Source organism: Lepidochelys kempii, chromosome 4, assembly GCF_965140285.1.
Source record: "Lepidochelys kempii isolate rLepKem1 chromosome 4, rLepKem1.hap1, whole genome shotgun sequence".
In the NCBI taxonomy this organism is placed as follows: domain Eukaryota; kingdom Metazoa; phylum Chordata; order Testudines; family Cheloniidae; genus Lepidochelys; species Lepidochelys kempii.
In genome coordinates this window covers 139,175,344-139,196,190 of record NC_136383.1, presented here as the reverse complement: position 1 = coordinate 139,196,190, position 20,847 = coordinate 139,175,344, and the positions used below count along the sequence as shown (strand labels likewise).

At 49.6% G+C, this 20,847-nt stretch overlaps 1 protein-coding gene across 4 annotated transcripts in view; it reads left to right on the top strand.

Annotated features, from left to right (window-relative positions):
• The window catches only part of DYSF (dysferlin), a 307,503-nt gene that overhangs the window by 195,321 nt on the left and 91,335 nt on the right, over positions 1-20,847 (top strand). For 3 of the 4 annotated variants that reach the window (XM_073343025.2, XM_073343023.2, XM_073343026.2), the window contains exons 32-40: positions 3,485-3,666; positions 5,163-5,303; positions 6,974-7,003; positions 10,977-11,003; positions 12,412-12,453; positions 15,848-15,949; positions 16,583-16,744; positions 17,955-18,120; positions 19,281-19,354. In XM_073343025.2, the coding sequence (XP_073199126.2) occupies positions 3,485-3,666; positions 5,163-5,303; positions 6,974-7,003; positions 10,977-11,003; positions 12,412-12,453; positions 15,848-15,949; positions 16,583-16,744; positions 17,955-18,120; positions 19,281-19,354 (926 nt within the window). The remainder of the gene's footprint in view (positions 1-3,484; positions 3,667-5,162; positions 5,304-6,973; positions 7,004-10,976; positions 11,004-12,411; positions 12,454-15,847; positions 15,950-16,582; positions 16,745-17,954; positions 18,121-19,280; positions 19,355-20,847) is intronic. The other variant, XM_073343024.2, reaches the window with a different exon arrangement.

The window sequence follows — 20,847 nt, the reverse complement described above, 5'->3', positions numbered from 1 at the left end:
GTGGTGTTTTATATCCTGAGAAATATGGAGCATTTTATGTGATAATAAACACTTGTCTGTATTCTCAGTGGGGCTGGTAGCACTGTCTATCATTAAGGTTGCCCAACACTTCCCATTAGAAGGCCCTGTTTTCAGTTTCTTATAAATTTGCCAAATCATAACAGTTTTGGCTGAAATTTTCCATGCCTCAGGCTGAATTTTTTTTTTTAAACTTTCTGCAAAAATGTTTTTTTTTCCAGAAAGAGGCTGGGGAAAGAGACATGTTACAGGGTTTTTTTTCATGATCATTTCATTGAGATGCTCCCATGTTTTGGGGCAAGGACTTGAGATTTGCCAGGGGATCGTCCTGGTGTCAGGGCTATGCTGTCGGCCATCTCTGTGATCATACACCCAAATATGGCTGAGCTATAAGTCTTCATTCGCACATGCTCAGTGGAGACTTGTTAGAGTTTGGCAGCTGAATTCTCTGAAGATTCCATCTGACTGAGCCTGTGCAACAGTAGAGTAGAAATAGAACTCAGGAGTCATGACACCCAGTCCCCAGTGCTCACCATTAGACAAGAGACACTCACTGCCTTTGTATTAAAACACAGAACCGGGTTCCCTAGCAGCTTTAGAAGCCAGAAGGCTGTGGTAGCCCTGCACTGAGCCACCAACATATTCCTTCTATTCCTTTTGCAGCTTTTTGACTCTGGTAGGGGGAAGGGTGGGGATCTTTGGTGTTATTTCACCCTTTATTTTGAAACAGGAGGGAAGAGGTGGGAAAGAGTGAACAATCAAATAGTGTCAGAGTCCACCCAAATCTTTTCTCCTCTCTGCCTCCACAATGAGTTTGTTGTCTAAAATAAAACTCAGACCGGCTTTGAGGGGGTGATTTCATGTCTCCTGATTGGCTGGGAAGAGAGGGAGTCCCTTCCTTAGGAAAAACGCAGCCAAAGACAACATGAGCAACAAAATGTTACAATGCGTACTTATGATCTCACTTGCTTTAACAAAGCAGAGTTCATTAAAGGCACTTTACACCGTTACAAAAATAAACCCTGCCACACACACAAGGGTCCAAACAAAAGGGCTTTATAAAGACAATTCCCCCCCCCTGCTTTTTTTTAAACCCAGGCCCAAACACATGTTTTTTTGTTTATTGTAATGGATTCTGCTGCCTTCCTTGTCCTGGAAAAAAGTGCACAAGTGGAAAAGGTTCTGTCCATGCTGTAGTGTAGCCCGTGGCATCGCAAAAAGCCCAGCTCATTAAACACAGCTGCATCAGCTGGGAATTCAACAAAGGCGGGGCAGGACTAAGGAGCGTGCGGGAGAGAGAGTACAGTACACACAACGCTGCTTAATCTGTCCCCAGTTTTCTGGTGGGTGAAGCCGTGGGCTTAGAAAGCCATTGCTCCCTGCCTCTCTGGGTTGGATTCACTGGGGTGCTTACTCAGTCCTTTTGAGGTAGATAAATTGATTTGCAAGCAAGTTAGAGCATGAGCTTTTTGGGGCTGAGGCTGTCTTTTTTGTTGTATGCACGGTCAAGCACAATGGGACCCTGGCCCCTGGCTGGGATCTCTTGGTGCTACCAGATAATGAATGATAACGTTTGCTCTAAGGTCTTACAGGTGAGACCTTAATGGGCACTCGTCCTGTCCTGAGAATCCTTTGGCGAATTTTCAATCCATCAGGGTGCCCTTGGCCAAAATACTCTTCCCTGTTGTATTCCCATGGCACTGTTGATGATTGGGAGGCATTTCCCCAGAGTTGGCTGCATTTCAGGGGGAAAGTTTGGAATATGGACTTTGTGAAGCTGCTTGGGAGGGATGATGCTACAGTGGTGACAAATAACATGTTTCAGGTGTTAATTGCCTTGCTTGCTGTCTGGCCCACTAGGCACTCCTTAGCTCCTTCTCCCAGTCCAGCAAGCTAAGGGTGCAGGTTACAGTGGGACTTGTCTTCACACCTGATCTCAACAATGCACTGCACTAGGCAAAAGGGGTGAGGCTGTTATGCTAGAGGGTCTGTTGCCTGCATGCTCAGCTGAGGTATCTTCTGTTTCTTTTTGGGGCCTATTCCAAGAAGAAAGTCCGTGCTCTGAAAGTCTAGGAGCTTAGCCTGGGGAACTCAAACTTTTTTTGCTGGGCCTCCTTTTGAAAATATTTCAGGCTGTGACAACCCCCACACCACCACTCTTGGTACTGGACATAGCTTTTGCGGCATCAGTGCAGATCCTTCCAGAGCTAAGTAACTATGCCAGGCCACCCTCACTTCTGCACTGCTGCGGGCGGTGGCCCTGCCTTCAGACCTGGGCGGCTGGAGAGTGGCTGCTGCTGGCCAGCCACCCAGCAATGAAGGCAGAACTGCCTCCATCTTAGCCTATGACAATTTACCCAGTCTCAGTGAGACACGTGTTCCCCTCCATATCCACGCGGGAGCTAGTGACTGTTCTGCTTACCCACGTGGCTGCTGCAGTCTGACTCACCACTTTGTTAGAGGGTTATAAGCCCCGATGTACTGGAGGAGAGACGTAGAACAACCTCTAGCTTCATAGCCAGCATTAATGTCTTGTCAATTTTAAGGCCAGAAGGGAACCGTAGGGTCATCTGAGCTTCCACATAACACAGGCGTCGTCTTTACTTCTGCCAGCCCAGGGCCTCAGCCCAAGCCGCACATCTGCGCCGGCAGACCAGCTGCTAATAACCTCCTCACCCCGCTGGGACCTGAACCTGCACTTCCTAGCATAGGCAGCCACTCTTAGAGCCATTAAGCCGCTGGAGCTAGATAATAGCATCCCCTAGCACTTTTTATCCATAGAGCTCAAAGCATCTTACTAAAGAAGAAAAGGGGGACTTGTGGCACCTTAGAGACTCACAGGTTTATTTGAGCATAAGCTTTCATGAGCTACATTTTCCACAGTATGCGTCCGATGAAGTGAGCTGTAGCTCACGAAAGCTTATGCTTAAATAAATTGGTGAGTCTCTAAGGTGCCACAAGTCCTCCTTTTCTTTTTGCGGATACAGACTAACACGACTGCTAGTCTGAAACCTCACTAAAGAAGGTGATCATCATGACAGATGGGGAAACTGAGGCAAAGAGTGGTGACTCGCCCAGGTTCATGTGAGCAGCAGAGCTGGGAAGAGCCCAGGTCTCCTCACGCCCAGTCAGGTGCCCTACCCGCTGGGCTGGGCTGTACTGCCTCAGGTTAGTTCCCAGTGCCTGTAAAGTACTTTCAGAGCCTTGGGTGAGAGGCACTAGTGTATATACAGTATATACAGTAGATCCTTGGACAGCAGCATTTTGGCCATTGTGGAGCCAGGAGAGATGGGAGCAGCCTAGGGCTTTCTAGAAGACTGTAGTACTCAGTGGCTCATCACGGATTTTGCTACACGTTGAACTTCGTATTGCCCTTTCCTCCCATTCCTGTTTCCAGTATGGACAGACATAGCCCTGTTTATACACTCCTGTGATTTCCCTAACTCCCCACCTCCCTTCGCTGCAGATCCGTACGCCACCGTCTCCTTCCTCCACCAAAGCCAGAAGACGGTGGTGGTGAAGAACACCTTGAATCCCACCTGGGACCAGACTCTCATCTTCTACGAGGTCGAGATCTTCGGGGATCCCCAGAATGTTGCCGATGTCCCCCCCAACATCGTTGTGGAGATTTACGACCACGACACCTATGTAAGTGTTATCATGCACCGTGCGGACCTATCTGCAGGGCTGGATTAAGGCGTAGGCAAACTAGGCATGTGCCTTGGGCCCAAATTTGAGGGGCCCCCCGATTTGGCCCGACCACCCCTGTCATAATGGAGCCAAACTTGAGTGGCGCTGTGACCACATGTTCCGGGTCCAATGCCACTCGCTCTAATTTGGCCTGGCTGTCTCTCTGTCATGATGGAGCCCGGAGCCGTATGGGGAAGTAGGGCCCAGATGTACGTGTTTGACTAGGCCTGAGTGATGGGTTATTCTGTCCCTCTGCACCTGCGTGTGCTGTCAGCCAGAGACTCGCTCTTTCTGTAATGTTTCATGGGCAATGACGTACTTTGCTAGGACGGCCTCCTACTCATCTCTCTGCAGCTCTTCGAGGGTGGGGGACTGGGTCCATGGTTAGTGTGCTGGACTGGGGATCAGGAGATGTGGGCCCAGTTCCTGGTGACCTTGGGCATGTCGTGCTCTTTGCCCTATTGCCCCTTGTGCAAAGTGGGGATTGTGGTTTTTTAATTTCTCTCACCCTTATTTTTGTTTAGATCTGAAGCTCTTTGGGGGCAAGGACTGTCTCTCACTAGGTGTTTGCACAGCACCTTGCACAGTTGGGCCTTGAGTTCAGCTAGAGCCTCTTGGCATGGCCTAAATATTACTAATAATTGCTGCCTTGTGTTCCAACTGTTGTGACCCTTCTCTCCTTGTTTTGTGTTCTATACCCTGCTCACATCTTCTCGCTGTCAAAGCTGGAAGGCCCAGATGCTCTTAACTTCCATTGTAATACCTTTCAGGATTTGGGCTGAAGCTCTCTAGGGGCAGGGACTGTTTTTTGTATTATATTTGTACAGCACCTAGCGCAATTGGTGTTCCCTGCTCCTGATTAAGGCCTCCAGGTGCTACTGTAATACAGATCATAAAAACTGCCCAGTACTGCTGCTTCTTACTTCCTGAAACCCACTCCCTCTCCACTCCCCCACAAAATAATGTTGGGAGAAAACCCTTTCAAAGCCTAAATGTCATTCACGTTCCCATGGTCATGGACTTTCTAGCTTGGGAGTTCCTGCAGACAGTTTAACTGGCCAACTCCTGTGATTTTATTGCACATTGCTGATAGTGGGTGATATTTTACTCAAAGTGCCAGCTCCTGGAGTCAGGTGCTTCTGTGAGAATTTCACCTTTCATTTAAAAAATGTAAATTTCTAGCCATGATGGTTACAGAGAGAAGCTTAAAAACATGACCCCTAAAGGCTCCAAAGCCAGAAGGCAAATTTAAAAGCCCCCAAATTTATGATTTTTTAAAAATCTCACGATTTTTTAACCCAATCTCATGAATGTTTTGCCCTGACTCCCAATGTTGGAATGAAAGGGGTTAGCCATAGCAAGTGAGACCGGTGGGGGGTAGCCACCTAAGCCAAGAAATAGGACTATGAGCGAGGCCTCCGCGACCTCCATGACAGCCAGTGTGTTGCTTTCAGGGTGCGGATGAGTTCATGGGCCGCTGCATTTGCAAACCCAGCTTGGAGCGCTCCCCGAGGCTGTCCTGGCACCCTATCACTAGGGGGAACCGAAGTGCAGGAGAGCTGCTCGCCGCCTTTGAACTGATTCAGAGAGAGAAGGTGAGACCTGGAAAGGACTTCCCCTGGAATTATGAAACCAGATCTCTTTGGAATCTATGGGTGCTTAGCAGGGTCAAGCTTCGAGCGTGCAGGGGCTGGGAACCAATTTGGGCCAGTCCACATGGGCCAGTTTGCTGGCTAAAATAGCTCTCCAGTTGCCTGCAACCAGCTTTAACAGATGCAGGATATTCCAAGGGCACGGGTCATCTCAGTGGTTCCTTTCCCGTCTTGGTTGCCACATTTAGGCGGGGCTGCTGCTGTCTAGCCCAGCAGCCACCTGAAGGGAGGCACTTTCTGCCATTTGAGGCCAGCGGTTCCTTCATTCAGCTTTTGCGAAACCAGAGCATTGGCTGCCTGGTGCCCCTACCTCAGTCTCTCTGACTCTGGAAGAGTCCAGCTCAGACTGTGGAGGCGTTGCTCGCGGCTCTAGAGCTAGGGCTGAGCTGGGATTTGGCTCCTTTGTGCTGCATGGAGAACACAGTGGATCCTCCCCACAGTTGCAGGGCTCACCCTGGGAGCCTAGAATGAGCTTCTGGAGGGTTTGTATGTAGAGATGGGAAGAGCAGGCTGAGCAGCAAGCGTCCACGTCAAGTGTCTCTCCTTTAACAAGCTGATGGGAAAGCAACTGGTCTTTGGCCGCAGACCAGTTGGGAGAGACTCTTCTTTGGCCCCATAAGTGCTTATCTTACCCCCCACCATGCGCAGGCCGCCCCCGCGCCGTCTTCACCTCCATGTGCTGTTCCACTCACCCGGGTTTGGCTGCTCCCCAGATTGTCCCAGTGCCAGGAGAGTGCGTGGGATGGAAGGCGAGGGAAGTGGCTGCTTCCCCAGGAAATGTTAAGGTCGCTCATTGAGTTCTCTCCTCCCTCCCCCTGCTGCTTCTCTCTCCCTCCTGCTCCAGGATCTAAGCGGGAGACGCGGGACATTCAGGCCCTGCTGTTCTAGAGCTCGGGGTCTGCACTTGTGATGTCCTCATTACCAGTGTTTGGCATTACCAGTAGCTTGGGGCTGTGGGTGGGTACAGGGCACCCCCCACATGCATGGCAGACAGTGGAAGAAGCAAGGAGGAGCTGTGTGGTAGGGAAAAACACCTTGGGGAATGAGACAGGCTGCCCAGTGCGTGGGCACCCCGAGCCAGCTGGCCAGCGAGAGCTATTGACCTTGGCAAGCGCCAAGGTAACATTTCTGGCCGGAAAGAACAGCGTGGGTGAGTGGCTGCCAGTAGAGAGAGAGGGAATTGGTTGGGGGATGGTTGTGTGGGGCTGATGGAGGACACCGAATTTGACACTCATTGGCCTTGCCGTGTGTTAACGTCTCCAGAGATAAGGCAGGTATCGTGACAGCGTAGCCCATGCTTACACAGCGGCCGGACCACGTAGGTGCATATGAGTCTCTAAAGGCTTGACCTTAACAGAGCCAGCTTCTGTAGCTCAGCCAGTAGAGACTCGTGCACTCTGATCCAGCCGTCCCGCGTTCAGTCCCCACAAACAATGATCCGCCCAGGGATGTGGCCTTACCGTAGGTCCCCAGAGGCCTGGGAAGTCAGTTGGCGTTGCTGGGAGCAGGACCTGGCTGTGAGGGTGTGAATGTTCTCGCAGAGAACAGAGCAGAGGCTCTCTGGTGACAATGCAGGGATCATCCACTGACGGTTTGTGTTTTGCTCTCCACAGCCGGCTGTTCACCATCTCCCTGGCTTCGAGGTAATGCTTGCATCACAGTGACCACTCTGAGGGCCTGAAACACTCCCCCAATGGTCCAGATCCCCAAGCCCCAGCTCTAGCAAACTCCCATTAATGTCCTAGGAGCTTTGCCTGAGTCAGGCTCCTGTGATCCGTCCTGCTCAGATTGATTTCACTGCTGACGTTCCCTTGACTGTGGAGCTCAGCCCCCAGGCTTGGAGCCCTGTGAGCCGTCCCCAGAGCCGTGGTGTATGTCTCTGAGAGATGCCAGAGAGATTCCTGCTCTCTGTCTGCCGGCTGCTGGCCTCTGCAGCCCAGGCCCCACGGGTTCTAGTGATGGCTGGGTTTAACCCTTTCATCGCAACATGCCATGTTAACGGCGCCACAGCACAGCCCCCAGATCAAAGGGTTGTGGCATCCCCATCAGCACAGCCGCCTTTCCCCCCCTCCTTGGCCTGGCAGGCTCCATCTACCCTACCTACCACCTGCTGCTCCTGCCCCCACTGGCATCCTCACCCACCCACCATCCTCTCTGCCCTGCTCTGCCCTGTACCACACTCCTGCTACACCCGCCCCTTCTTCCCCCTTGGAACAAGTTGGCAAGAGGGGCTTGGGATGGAGGAGGCCGGGTGAAGCTACATGGAATGTTTTCATAGTCTGAGCATGGACAGCCAGGTTTCACCCTGAAAACAGATACAGGCGTAATGTGTCTCATGCTACACAGGAGAGCTAGCCAGAAAATGAACAAATGCTTTTGGAAAAATTTGAAATTTCAAAGTTGGTTCCATTTTGGGAGGTTTGAAACAGAGCAAGTTGTCATTTTTCTGACTTCTTTGGTAAATTTTCAAAACTTTGAATCTTCTTTTATCTCCTTCCCATCTTTTTCCTTCTTGCCACTAAGTGCAATTAAATACATGATGTCCAAGATTTTATTTTCCCCTAAATTGTTAGTTCCACCCCACCCCCTCAACTTCTCATTTTGCTACTCTAAAATTGTTAAAAACTTCTCCACTTTTTGTGAAGTTACAGAGCAGCAAAAGGAAAAAATGAAACTAACTCTGCCACTTGTAAAGCTTCAAAACTTCTCTAACTTTGAAAAGGTAGAGGAGTAGCAGAATTACAGTGTTTCCTTTTTCCGTTGGCTATTTTGTAGCTTTTCTAAAGTTGAGGAAATTTTGAAAAAGTTAGAGTGGAAAAAGAAAAGTAGGGCTATCAAGTGATTAAAAAAATTAATCATGATTAACTGCATGATTAATCATGCTGTTAAATGATAATAGAATACCATTAATTTAAATATTTGTGGATGTTTTCTACATTTTCAAATATATTGATTTCAATTACAACACAGAATACAAAGTGCACAGTGCTTACTTTGTATTTATTTTTATTACAAATATTTTCACTGTAGAAAAGAAACAAAAGAATTAGTATTTTTCAGTTCACCCAATATAAGTACTGTAGTGCAATGTCTTTATCGTGAAAGTTGAATTTACAAATGTAGAATTATATACAAAAAAATAACTGCACTCAAAAATAAAACAATGTAAAACTTTAATTCACTCAGTCCTACTTCTTGTTCAGCCAGTCGCTCAGACGAACAAGTTTGTTTACAGTCGCAGGAAATAATGCTGCCCGCTGCTTGTTTACAACGTCACCTGAAAGTGAGAACAGGCATTGATATGGCACTGTTGTAGCCGGTGTCACAAGATATTTATATGCTAGATGTGGTAAGGATTCATATATCCCTTCATGCTTTGACCACCGTTCCAGAGGACATGCTTCCATGCTGATGATGGGTTCTGCTCAATAACTATCCAAAGCAGTGCAGACTGACACATGTTGGCTTTCATTATCTTCCGCCACCAGCTGAAGGTTGATTTTCTTTACTGGTGGTTCGGGTTCTGTAGTTTCCGCATCAGAGTGTTGCTCTTTTAAGACTTCTGAAAGCATGCTCCACACCTCGTCCCTCTCAGATTTTGGAAGGCACTTTAGATTCTTAAACCTTGGGTTGAGTGCTGTAGCTATTTTTAGAAATCTCACATTAGTACCTTCTTTGCATTTTGTCAGATCTGCAGTGAAAATGTTCTTAAAATGAACCGCATGTGCTGGGTCAGCATCTGAGACTGGTATAACAGATCAGGGGACATACAATTTTCCCCCAAGATGTTCAGTCACAAATTTAATTAACACACTTTTTTTTTTAATGAACGTCATCATCATGGAAGCATGTCCTCCGGAGTGGTGGCTGAAGCTTGAAGGGGCATACGAATGTTTAGAATTTCTGGCACGTGAATACCTTGCAATGCTGGCTACAAAAGTGCCACACAAATGCCTGTTCTCACTTTCTGGTGACATTGTAAATAAGAAGCGGGCAATATTATCTCCTGTAAATGTAAACAAACTTGTTTGACTGAGCGATTGGCTGAACAAGAAGTAGGACTGAGTGAACTTGTGGGCTCTAAAGTTTTACATTGTTTTGTTTTTGAGTGCAGTTATGTAACAAAAAAAATTCTACATTTGTAAGTTACACTTTCACGATAGAGATTGCACTACAGTACTTGTATGAGGTGAATTGAAAAATACTATTTCTTTTGTTTATCATTTTTACAGTGCAAATATTTGTAATAAAAATAATATAAAGTGAGCACTGTACACTTTGTATTCTGTGTTGTAATTGAAATAAATATATTTTAAAATGTAGAAAAACATCCAAAATATTTTATAAATTTCAATTGGTATTCTATTGTTTAACAGTGTGGTTAAAACTGCGATTAATTTTTTAAAATCATGATTAATAATTTTAAGTTAATCGTGTGAGTTAACTGCGATTGACAGCCCCACAAAAACCCCTCAGACCCTCGATATTCATTCTATGGTGCTCAGAGGTGAAAAGACATAAGGGGAAAAGTGGGAGAAAGGGACACATAGAAAAAAGTTACGTGTTTGAAATGCGGAGATTTTCATTTTTGATGAGAAAATGAACTAGTTCAGGGAAATTAAAACTTTTCACAAAGTTTTGAGTTGTGAAAAAGGCAAGTTTTCATTAGACAAATATTCAAATGAATTTTTTTTGTACCAGCTCTATTCTGAGCAGATAAAATATCAGCGAATGATGGCCGTGCTCTACATGTATGGGGTCACCTCTCTCTTCAGCTCTGAGAGCCGTCTATGGCCCTCCTGCCCTTTCTAGGAATCCCACAGCTGCACTGGCCTTGTGCAGTAGGACAACTTACTAACAGCTGGGGGCCTGTGGACTCCCTACCTAAAGGGAGAGAGGGACCGAGCTAGGGGCGAGATGGCCAGTAGGTAAGGACACAACAAATTGGACCCCGGGAGCAGAATGTTTTAATCACCTGTGAAATTGGTAGCAGGGCACCACAGAGACCTTGTGGCCAGGCACCCTACCCCTCCCTGTTAGCCTCCTTTTGTGAACCCTGTAGGAACTCCACACAGTCTCTCTTCTGGCTCAGAGCACCCCCACCTCAGGCTGGTTTAATAACAGAAATGGTTCACGCAATCCTCAGCATGCCAATCAAAGTCCCTAACCGTAACACGAAGGGTTACACTCAGCGCTGGTGCTTCTGCTGCACACAGAGCCCTAGCTCTGCCCGGATCCTTTTCTGGCCAGAGCGCTAGCCTTGACTTCCTCTCCCGGGCAGCCAGAGCCCACGCTGTCCTGCTGCTCTTTATAAGGAAGCCCCTGATCCGACCCAGGTGTGTTTCCTTTGTAATCAGGGTTGGCTGGCCCAGGCCCTCCAGCCCTTAAAACCAAGCCACCCTGTTACACGTGCATTACGCTAGGCAGCTAGCTGTAAGAGCGACTGGCTCTCAGATGCATCGTTGCCTGTATTGCCCTGAGCCATGACATCAGCATTACTTTCAAAAAGGGGCTTATTTCCAAACAGCTGCAGGATGTTTCCTGCGGTGCAGAGCGTGCATGTGTGAGTGTGTTAGATAATGATATTTTAATGTCCTTTCTCTCTTCCTCCTCCAGAGCGAGCTGTCCGCCAGTCTGGATGAGGTGAGCTTACCGTGTCTGCAGAGTTGTTCGTCTCTTCCCCATATATTTAGTTATGATTTTATATGAAATTCTGCCCAACACGGGCAAGCGATCGTTTTGATGGGTGAGCCCAATGAATAGCATTAGCTTTTTACTTCTATTAGTCACCTGAGGAAAGATAGGTATGTGGATTTTGTGCCTGATCTGGGACAGTTTTCTAACAGCAAGGCAAGTAGGGTGAAATTCACTCTGGTGCGGAGGACTGGCGTGATGCTTCTGCACCCTTAATTCTTAAGTGGGTCCTAAGTGATGCCTGGGCTTTGTGCTGGGCACCTGCTCTGGGGTGAATTCCATCTTTAGTGAGGTGCTGACGGGTGCGAGGGGTTTGGGAAGTTGCAAGATGGTGGTAGCTGGAGAGCAGTTCAAGCTGTGAAGTTTAGATTGACAATCCCCAAGATGTGGAGTGTTTGGGTCAGTTGGGCTGCCTTCGACCCGCTGCAGCAATTAAGGCCAGACACACAGCTTGGTCCCAAATCGTAACTGTTCCAAAACATGGGTGTCCCTGGGTCTGGTGATTTGGTTCTGGCCCGTTATAGAGATCAGGCCTGGATCAGGACTTTCCCCAAAAGTGTGGGTGATCTTTAGATCTGGTTTGGGCCCATCTCTAGTTGCAAGAGGAGTTAGAGTTATGCATGCCTCAATTAACAGACCTGATCCTGTCACTTAGTCAATCAAGGTTCATGCCATTGGATCCCTAGGTCCTGGGTTTGCTTTTTGTAGTATGAGTGGGTTGCATTTTCACGTGGCTCTGTTCAGCCCCAGTGCAAGCATGTGTAACTCTGCTGGGCTGAACAGCTGCACCTGCTTGCACCAGGGATGAAACCGTGCCAGCCCACATCACCACTCTTGGTTTCCTTTTTCAGCAGCCTCGGCAGACAGGCCAAAGAGCTGACTAGGTTGTGGAGATTCCCTTCTCCCCCTCTCAAAGGCAGGGTAGGGCACTGCTTGGAAACAAAACTTCCATCTTGGGAAAAGTTCTGGGTTTTCATCCCGAATCAGGACAAAATCCCCAAACAGCTGGAACAGAAATTCCACAAGGTTCTGTTTTGGAAATACTGGTGGGGAAACTGGTAGCCCAGGGAGCTGGCCACCCAGGGAGCCAGCCAGCCAGGGAAACTGGTAGCCCCATTCTTGCAGAATGTTTCACTTCTGTCTAATCAGCATTTTCCGATGTTAGAGTTTTGATCAGCTGTTTTCAATCCAGCTCTTTCCCCCAGCGCCAAATACCCCTGGGCTTGGTGCTTCCTCTCTGGAGGAGAGGGACTTACCCTCATGCTTTGCAGGCGCTGAACTGAATTCTGCCAGGGAAATGTAACCATCTCTTTGCTTTTTCTCCCCCACGGCCATTTCTGGGATTGGCGCTCCACAGCTGGGCACACCTGCCTTCTTCTACGAAGGGCTCCTGCAATGGGTACCATTCAGTCTCCAACCCTTGACCCTCCCGTTCCTCTCTGCACATGGCTGGGGACTAAGCAAAGTCCCAACAGAGCTTCCCAGTGTGGAAACCAGCTCCTTCCCCACTGGATAGACTGTCTGGCCTGCCCAGACCAGTCAGCCGAGCCGCCTTGTGAAACACCCAATGACAGCACTCATATCTGCTGAATTCTCCACGGCCCTTCCTCTGGGGAGTTTTCTCACCCACATGGCCTGTGTAAATGGCCTCCCAATGGCTATGGGAGAGCCAGGCCCATGGTGATAATGGTGGAGCTGGAGCCAAACTGGTGTAACCTGGCATTGTGCCATTGGAGTTGTGGGTCAGATCACCAGCGACTGTAAATCAGAGTTGCTCGATCCAAGTCAATGGACCAGACTCCCACCTGGTGTAAATTGATATTGCTCCACTGGAGTCACTGGGGCCAGATCCCCAATGGGTGTAAATTGGTGTAGCTCCATTGGTGTCAGTGGGCCAGGTTCCCTGGTGGTGTAAATTGATTACAGCTGCAGTGAAATAACTTGGGCCAATTGTACACCAATGGAGAGTTGACGGAAAGGGAAGTGAATTGCCTTGTCTCTGTCAGGCCTGATCTGCATCTGCTTCCCAAGACGTCTCCTCCTGCATAGGACTTTGCTGCATGTTCCAATGCAAAAGTCAAGTCCCTGCAATCTCCCGCATTAAAACTGCCCCAGCCTGTCAGCAAATCCTGCCTTGATGCTTTTCACACCTGCTTCTTCCGATGGATGGAAAAGAGGGGAAGCTCTGTTTGGTGACTGCCTGTGCCCTGCCCATGGCTCTGTAACCCCTTTCCCCAGATGCCCACCCTTGACCTGCTCACTGATCTTTTCTCTCCACCTGCTCCTGACAGAGGTTAAAGGTCAAAGTGCTTGTAGCTTCAGCAGCTGGCGCAGCCTTGCAAACAGTGTTGGATGGGAAACCTGTTCTCACCAGACGGAATTGTTGGATTTTTAGGGACTTGGCTACCACCACTCACCTACTGACATTTCAGGCACTGCTCTGCCAAACTCCAGCTCTATCACTTTGCCAGTGGGCTTAGCCAGTTATTCTGTAATTCATGGGTTTGTTTCCCTTCCCCTAATTTTGCTGTCAGATTTTGAGTTCAAAATCTGAAAACTCAATAAACTCACCCAAAGCTCCTGAGTTTGCCTGGTTCCAGGTAACTGGCTTGCTCTCGGGCTGCTCAGCTCTACTTTCAAATAAGCAGGCAATACTTTCCTCTTCGTTTTACTCTTCTAGGGTCTTTAGATTATTTTTCCTCCTGTTGTGAGGCAGGCCCTGGCACAATCTTCCACTTACGGCTGCTTCTCTCATCTCAGGTTCAGGGCGAGAGAGTGCCGCATTGGATGCGAGGCATCCGGACTCCTGGGTTCCATTCCCAGCTCTGTCGTTCAGCCTGGACAAGTCACTTTTGATCAGAACTTCAGAGGAGCAGTAGTTCCTGTTGAGTTCAATGGGAGCTGCACATGCTCACTGCCTCTGACGGTCCAGCCACTAACCATTCTACCCCTCAGCTTTACCCGTACAACTGGAATCTCTTTCCAGAGCTTTCTCAAAGTGAGGGATGACTAAAACCTAATGGGGGAAGGGTCTGATTCAGCAAAGCACTTTTCGAGATGCTTAGCTTCAAGCATACGCTTTAGAACAGGTGAGCATGTCTTTAAATCCAATTGAAATCAATGCAACTTAAGCACCTGCTTAAAATTAAGCAGGTGCTTAGCTAAACAAGGATGGACTTAAGCAGGTGCTTAATGTTAATCATGTACTTAGGTGATTTCCTGAATTGGGGTGCATGTTACCGTGCTGCCCCTTAGTGACTGTTCCAACGAGGATAAAAACCCTTCTACTAGTGACAGCTAACGAAGATTCTCTGGAAATGGTGGAGGTCAGAGTGCCAGGTACTGAAGTTCCTGGGTTCTATCCTCACTGACGACTATGGGTACATTACACCTTCTACACCTGTAGAACGCTCATGGTGAAATCTTGGGACCCTAAAGTCACGCACCTAAATAAGTGCCTTGATTTCCAGAGGAGCTGAGCACCCACTGGCTCCCATTCAAAAGTTGAGGGTGCTCAGTGCTTCTCAGGAGCAGACCTTGATCTTTGCCCATGAAATGATTGCATGTCTCCAGGTTGTAAGCCTGGCCGACCGTGTATATGCCCAAGACACTCAGGGATGGGGTGGTTGGGGACATATTTACTGTCTGCCCTGTGTTGAAAGCCAGATGCTCCCACCATCCTGCCTGCCCCAGAATGGAATGAGCAAAGTCTTCAGCTAACAAGCTGCTTTGATTTGGCAGCCACCAGCAGTTGCCAATGAAAATCACAGCTCAGTGTACAATCTATCCAATATGCCACCAAGAAAAATTTCTGTGTAGTACTTTTAAATTTATAAATCTGACCCAATCCTATACTTGAAATATATATATATCCGCTTAATTTAATGCAATAACACTGAAGCCTGGAAAGAATCACGGCCTTCTAAATTAGTTCCAACTGCCCTCAGTTGAGGGGCACATTTTTAGAGATTTTGCTTGCATTCCCATTTTTGGTGACTCTGAACTCAGAGATCAAGGTCAGGAGGAACCAGCACTCCAGTGTCCGGCTCTCGTTCCAATGCAAGGAATTACACTCTACCTGTCTCAGGGGTTCTCAAACTTCATTGTACCACAACCCCCTTCTGACAACAAAAATTACTACAGAACTTCGGGAGCGGGGACAGAAGCCTGAGCCTGCCCAAGCCCCACTGCCCTGGGTGGGGGGCCAAAGCCTGAGCCCCACTGAGGCAGGGGGCCTGCAACCTGAGTCTTGCCTCCCAGGGATGAAGCCCTTGGGCTTTGGCTTCAGCCCTGGGCCCCAGCAAGACTAAGCCAGCTCTGGCAACCCCATTCAAAGGGGGTTGTGACCCACTTTGAGGTCCTGACCCACAGTTTGAGAACCGCTGACCTATCTCAATCCACCCCCCCACTGCAGTTCCAGTGGATCCCTTAGTCTTCCTTTCTTCTCCTAGACTATGGGGCAACATGGCTGGCATAGAATGGATGTCCTTGTTTCCTGCAGAAGTGGCTGCATTTCAGTGGTGGGCAAGCGATCCCTTTAAAGACCTAGGGAACAAAAACCAACATGTAACAGTAGGTTATTGTTTGCTCCCGACACTGGGGCAGGGGGAGAGAAGTGGTTTGCATGTGACAGTTCTCCCCATCAGCCCTTCTCTCTGACTAGGAGCTAGCAGACTCTGAAATCTGTTCCCTGTGCGGTGATGGGCGCTAGGGGAAAGTGCGGTGATAGGAGGCACCTGATCTGTGGTCTGTAACAACCTGAGCTGATGTTCTCCTTCAATATTCCCCTGCAGTCTGCAGACTCGGACCTGCCCTACCCTCCGCCCCAGCGGGAGCCCAACATTTACATGGTTCCTCAAGGGATCAAACCAGTGCTCCAGCGCACTGCCATTGAGGTGAGCGGTTCAGTGGGGCGGAGCGAATAGGGGAATATCCTGGCTAACAGCTGCCCGCGACTAGGTCGAATCTGACCTGCACAACTGTGCATCATAGACCCTTACAACGGGGGGCTGCTGCTGAAGAGTGGTTCTCCCAGGAGAGGGCGCCTAGTCTTAAAGCCTTCCTCCCCCTCTGAGCACTGCCTCAACTGGCCCACGGGCTTCCCTTTTATCATGTAGTCCTGTCACATGACTGCCACCTGACCTTATTTCCCAGCAGGACCTCCTGCTTCAGCTTAGCCATGTGATCTTTTTGGGAGAAAGAGGAGTCCCAGAATGCTTAGCCTCAAAGAGGCTTAAACCCTTAGAACAGGGCAAACTGGCCCTTGGCCACAACTACCCTGAAAGGGGACAGTTCGCTCTGTGTTCAGGGCAGCCCTTCAGAATTAGACTCTCCTCTTCCCCAGCTGGAGAGAGAGGAGAATCAGGTCCTTGGGGGTGGTGGGGGGTTCCTGGTGTAGCTATATCAGTGCAAAAACGCAGTGTAGACAAGGTCTAGGCTCAGCCTGGCTTCTTATCTGTCATCTGCTGTCACCGCCTCCCCTCATCCTGGTGTCCTTCCTCATCTCCTCTTGTCTCGTCATCCTGCAGATCTTGGCGTGGGGGCTGAGGAACCTGAAGAGCTATCAGCTGGCCAGCATCACCTCCCCCAGCCTCCAGGTGGAGTGCGGAGGCCAGACGGTCCAGTCCTGCGTCATCAAGAATGTCAAGAAGAACCCCAACTTCGACATCTGCGTGCTCTTCATGGAAGTGGTGAGGGCTCCCTCGCTGCGCACCTGCCACCTGGCTCACAGAGCTATGGCTGCACCTGCTGCCCCGCAGCACTCCACTGGGTTAACCAGCGTGTCTGCCTTCCAGGCTGCCCACCTTTTAGCTCCGAATATCGGAGCCATTCCCAGTGGGAATGAGGCCACCCTCTTCCCAGGGGAGACTGCAGCAAGCTCAGCCAAGATGGGGGCGGATCTGTATTCCCGTCCTTGATTGCTTAGGCTCACGCATGCTCCTAGAATAGGGAGACTGGGGAGTTGCTGTCGTTTATCAGCAAGAGGATCTAATGACCTACCACCCCAGTCTGTGATTCTGAATTGCAGCTCTGCAGTAAACTCATATTCCACCCCAAAGTTAGTCAGCCTGTAAGCAGCTGGAATAGCTTTGCTGAATGTCAGGCAAGGAACCGTGGATACTAACCATGCTCCATAGCCCTTTGCTGCAGGGTTAAAATGCAGTGACGTGAGGCTGTGAGTTCTGATAAGAATCAGACCCTCAGAGTTATTCTGGTGCCTCATTCCAACTGAAATCCAGGGGATCCTTAGAGGATCAGGGCCCAAGCCTCTAGTGAGGAGCTCTGACATGACTCTCAGGGGCGGCTTCTGCTCCCATTAAAATCAGTTGGGGTTTAGCCCATTGAGTTGAAAGGGAGCAGGACTTGGTCCTGACATGGCAGGTTGAGGGCTCTCCATGTCTTTCAGGAGGTGCTCAGACCCCTGCTGAATCGGTTTTCTTCTGAGAGACTGAGAGTCTTGCTAGCCTGTTTTCCCAGTGTGACCCGCCTGCCTCTGTCTGCAGAGAGAGCCGATGAGTGACACTTTGCCCTGATGTACACTCCCCTTTGGCGGCATTGCACAGGGTACAGTTAAAGGCAACATTTTCCCCAGCGGCTCAGAGGGGTGTGAACAGCCTCTGCCCAGCTCCACACTGTTAACTCAGGTGTCTAATGAGGACAGTCTGAACCACCACATGGTTGGTTATCTGCTGCGCACGTTAGCAGCAACACCCAGCCCTTCTGGGACTGTGGGTGGGGCTTGGGTTTGTGGGTGGAGCTTGAGGAGAGCATAAAGGAGCCCAGCTTTAGCTCCAGTCTGCCCGCGGGTTTATTCCATGTGCTTCTGCCAGACGCAGGGAAGCTGTCCTTTGCCCCTCTCCCCAGCCACACAGTGCTCAGTGTGTGCTTCCCTCGCTGCAGCGCCTACCCAAGGAAGCTCTGTACTGCCCTCCTGTCATCATCAAAGTCATCGACAACAGGCAGTTTGGCCGAAAGCCCGTGGTGGGTCAGTGCACCATCCAGTCCCTTGAGGAGTTCTACTGCAACCCGTACAGAGAGGAGACCGACACCCCCGAGGAACAGCCAGGTACTGGAGGGGAGAGGCTTGCCCCTTTGTCCTCCTCCCTTCCCTGTTTCAACCACTGAGGGAAGCAGGAGACACTCCGGTCGAGCGGACAGAGCACAAGACGCTGAGCCTGGAACTCTGTGCCTCCGTTCTCCCGTGACAAGCTTTGGTCAGTGCAGGGCTGACTCACCCTGATAGTCAGAGCAGGTGGGTCTCATCAGGAACAGCGTAGAAGGAGACTCAGTCTGTCTGAGGCCAGATAGAGCTAGAGGAAGGGCAGTGAGAAATCCTGATCAGTCCGCTGAGGAGATGCCTCTTTGTGCCTCAGTTCCTCATCTGCAACAGTGGGATGATCGCACTTTCCTTCCTTGCAGGGGATTGTGAGGATAAATACATTAAACACGGAAAGGTGCTCAGGTGATGGAGGCCAGAGAAGTACCCTCGATAGATCCATTGTGCGTGGTGGGCAAGCCACAGATTTACATTTTCCACCAGTATGTTGGGAGCAATAATACTTATGAACAGGGCAATTGCCAGATTGGATCAGACTCCAAGGTACATCTCTGACAGTGGTCAGTCCTAGCTATTTCAGAGGAAGATGTGAGAAACCCCTTACTGGACAGTTATAGAATAGCCTGCCCCTAGAGGAAATTTATTCCTGACCCCTATTAGTTAGAGGTTGATATACTCTGGAGCATCAGGGTTTCTCTCTCTATTATTTGCGTTAATGTAACTGTGGATGCGCTCGTTATTCCTGTAAAAATGCTGAATCCTGTTTTTGAATCCTGCTGGGCTCTTGGCCTCAATGATACCTAGTGGCAGTGAGTTCCACAGGTGGTTAAGTCTCATTGTTTGGTGAATAATTTTGAGATTGTCATCAAAGGGAGCCAATTAGTGCCATTTGTGCTGGTGGTTTTGTGAGATACTTTTAGCGGTACTCCCATTGATACTTGCCCAGTAGCAAAGCACAACATAGTGTAGGTCCTACATAAACAGTGGCAATGTGTGTATAAATGTATATCAATTGCTCAGTGACAGGGTGGTGGATTAAAACATTAAAGAATCAGATGGACAGAATCTCAGTAGATAATAAAGTTAGCATGTCGGTCCTCAAGCTGCTGGCCTCTGTGTTCTGTGAAGCATCAATTTCCTAGTTAGATCCACCCTTCTTCTCTTTGCAGATGAGGTGAGCCTCACCTCCAGAGACGAGGTCCTCATTGATATTGACGACAAGGAGCCCCTGATCCCTGTTCAGGTAGGGAAGGAGTGATAGCAGTAGAAAGAAACTAGGTTTCTCCATCTCTTTGGCAGCAGAATGCAGCTGGGGTTGCATGGGTTTGGGGCAGGGGGTGGGGCTTTGCGATGTATTGTGAACTGTACTGACCCTGCAATACGCACATTGCACCTGATCAGCGGCCTGTCCTTTCGCCGCTTCCAGTGTCTCTGAGTAGGGACAGGTGTTTGGTCCCCCAAAGCAGGACAAAGGATCCCAGTTTCCTCCTCCTTCCCTCCATTTGAACACAAGACGGGGTGGGGTGCGAGGGGTCTATCAAGCCTCCCCTGCCTTCTCCTGGAGGCATCAGTGCCCTGGCATCCCCCTGCTTAAGGAAAACCCACTCAGGCCTGGCTACCAATGAAACTTAGTCCTCTGCGGGCCTACAAGGGCCAGGAGGAGACACTGATCAATAGGGAGGCAGCAGGCCAGTTAAGAAGGCTTGCCAGCTTCTTCTGAGGGGCAGTGCTGAGTGGGGCTAGGGCAGAAGAGGAGTTTCCCTGCACTAGCCCAGAACACCAGGGCCAGGTCAGGACCCAGGCTTAAGCACTGCAGCTGAGCACTCACGTCTGGTGTGTGTCTGTTAGCTTAAAGGGGCAGACAGCCAATTCTTGAGTTTGGGTTTCCTTCACCATTTAAAATCGATGCTGAGCTGATGGTCTGGGCCCTTCTGCTTTGGCCTGGCTGCCGCAGCAGCAGGTAGCTTCTTTGCTGAGCCTGTCCCTATACTGAATTATCCCTTTGGCCCTCACACAGGTCCCCTTGGTTAGCAGTTGGTTGTTGCTCTACAATAAAGATCTACAGCAGCCTATTATCAGGTGTATTCAAATAGCCCCTAGAGGGTCCCTCCTAAGACCCTGGCGCTGCTGGGCTGGGTGCTGTACATACACCTAGCAAGTGATGCACCCTGCCCCAAAGTGATGCACACTGCCTGAGTAGATGAGACAGGTGCTTGTCACTTTACAGATGGGGGATCCGAGAAACTGAGTGGCCCAAGGTCACACAGGGAAGCCAGGGTAGAGCTGGGAGCTGGACCCAGGTCTCCTGAGTCCTATGCCAGTGTACAAGGCCGCTCTCTTTTCCTGGCTAGTCCTTCTGGGCGCCTTTAGGGCACAGCCTAGAATTTTGTGGTGGTCCATCGCTCAGGCTCCTTCTTTCTGCCTGCACCCACACTGTGGCCCCCAGACTCTGACTGCTCCCGCTGGTGGAAAACAGCAGAGTGGTCATTGCACCGAAAAGAAACAGGCGGTGGATTTCCCTCCTGTGGAAACAAAGGACCACTCCAGCCTTTTTCAGTTTTTATTGGCTTTGTTCTACCAGTGGAGCTGGAAGCAGAGGTGCAGTGTTTATAGCAGCAGCAGCTGCTGACTGCCAGATCTGCGGGGACCAACCCTCTGTCTCTGGCTGTTATCTGAAAGGGCAGAGTTTTCAGAAAACCCAGTTGTGGGTGGGTAGTGACAGGCTGTGGCATTTTC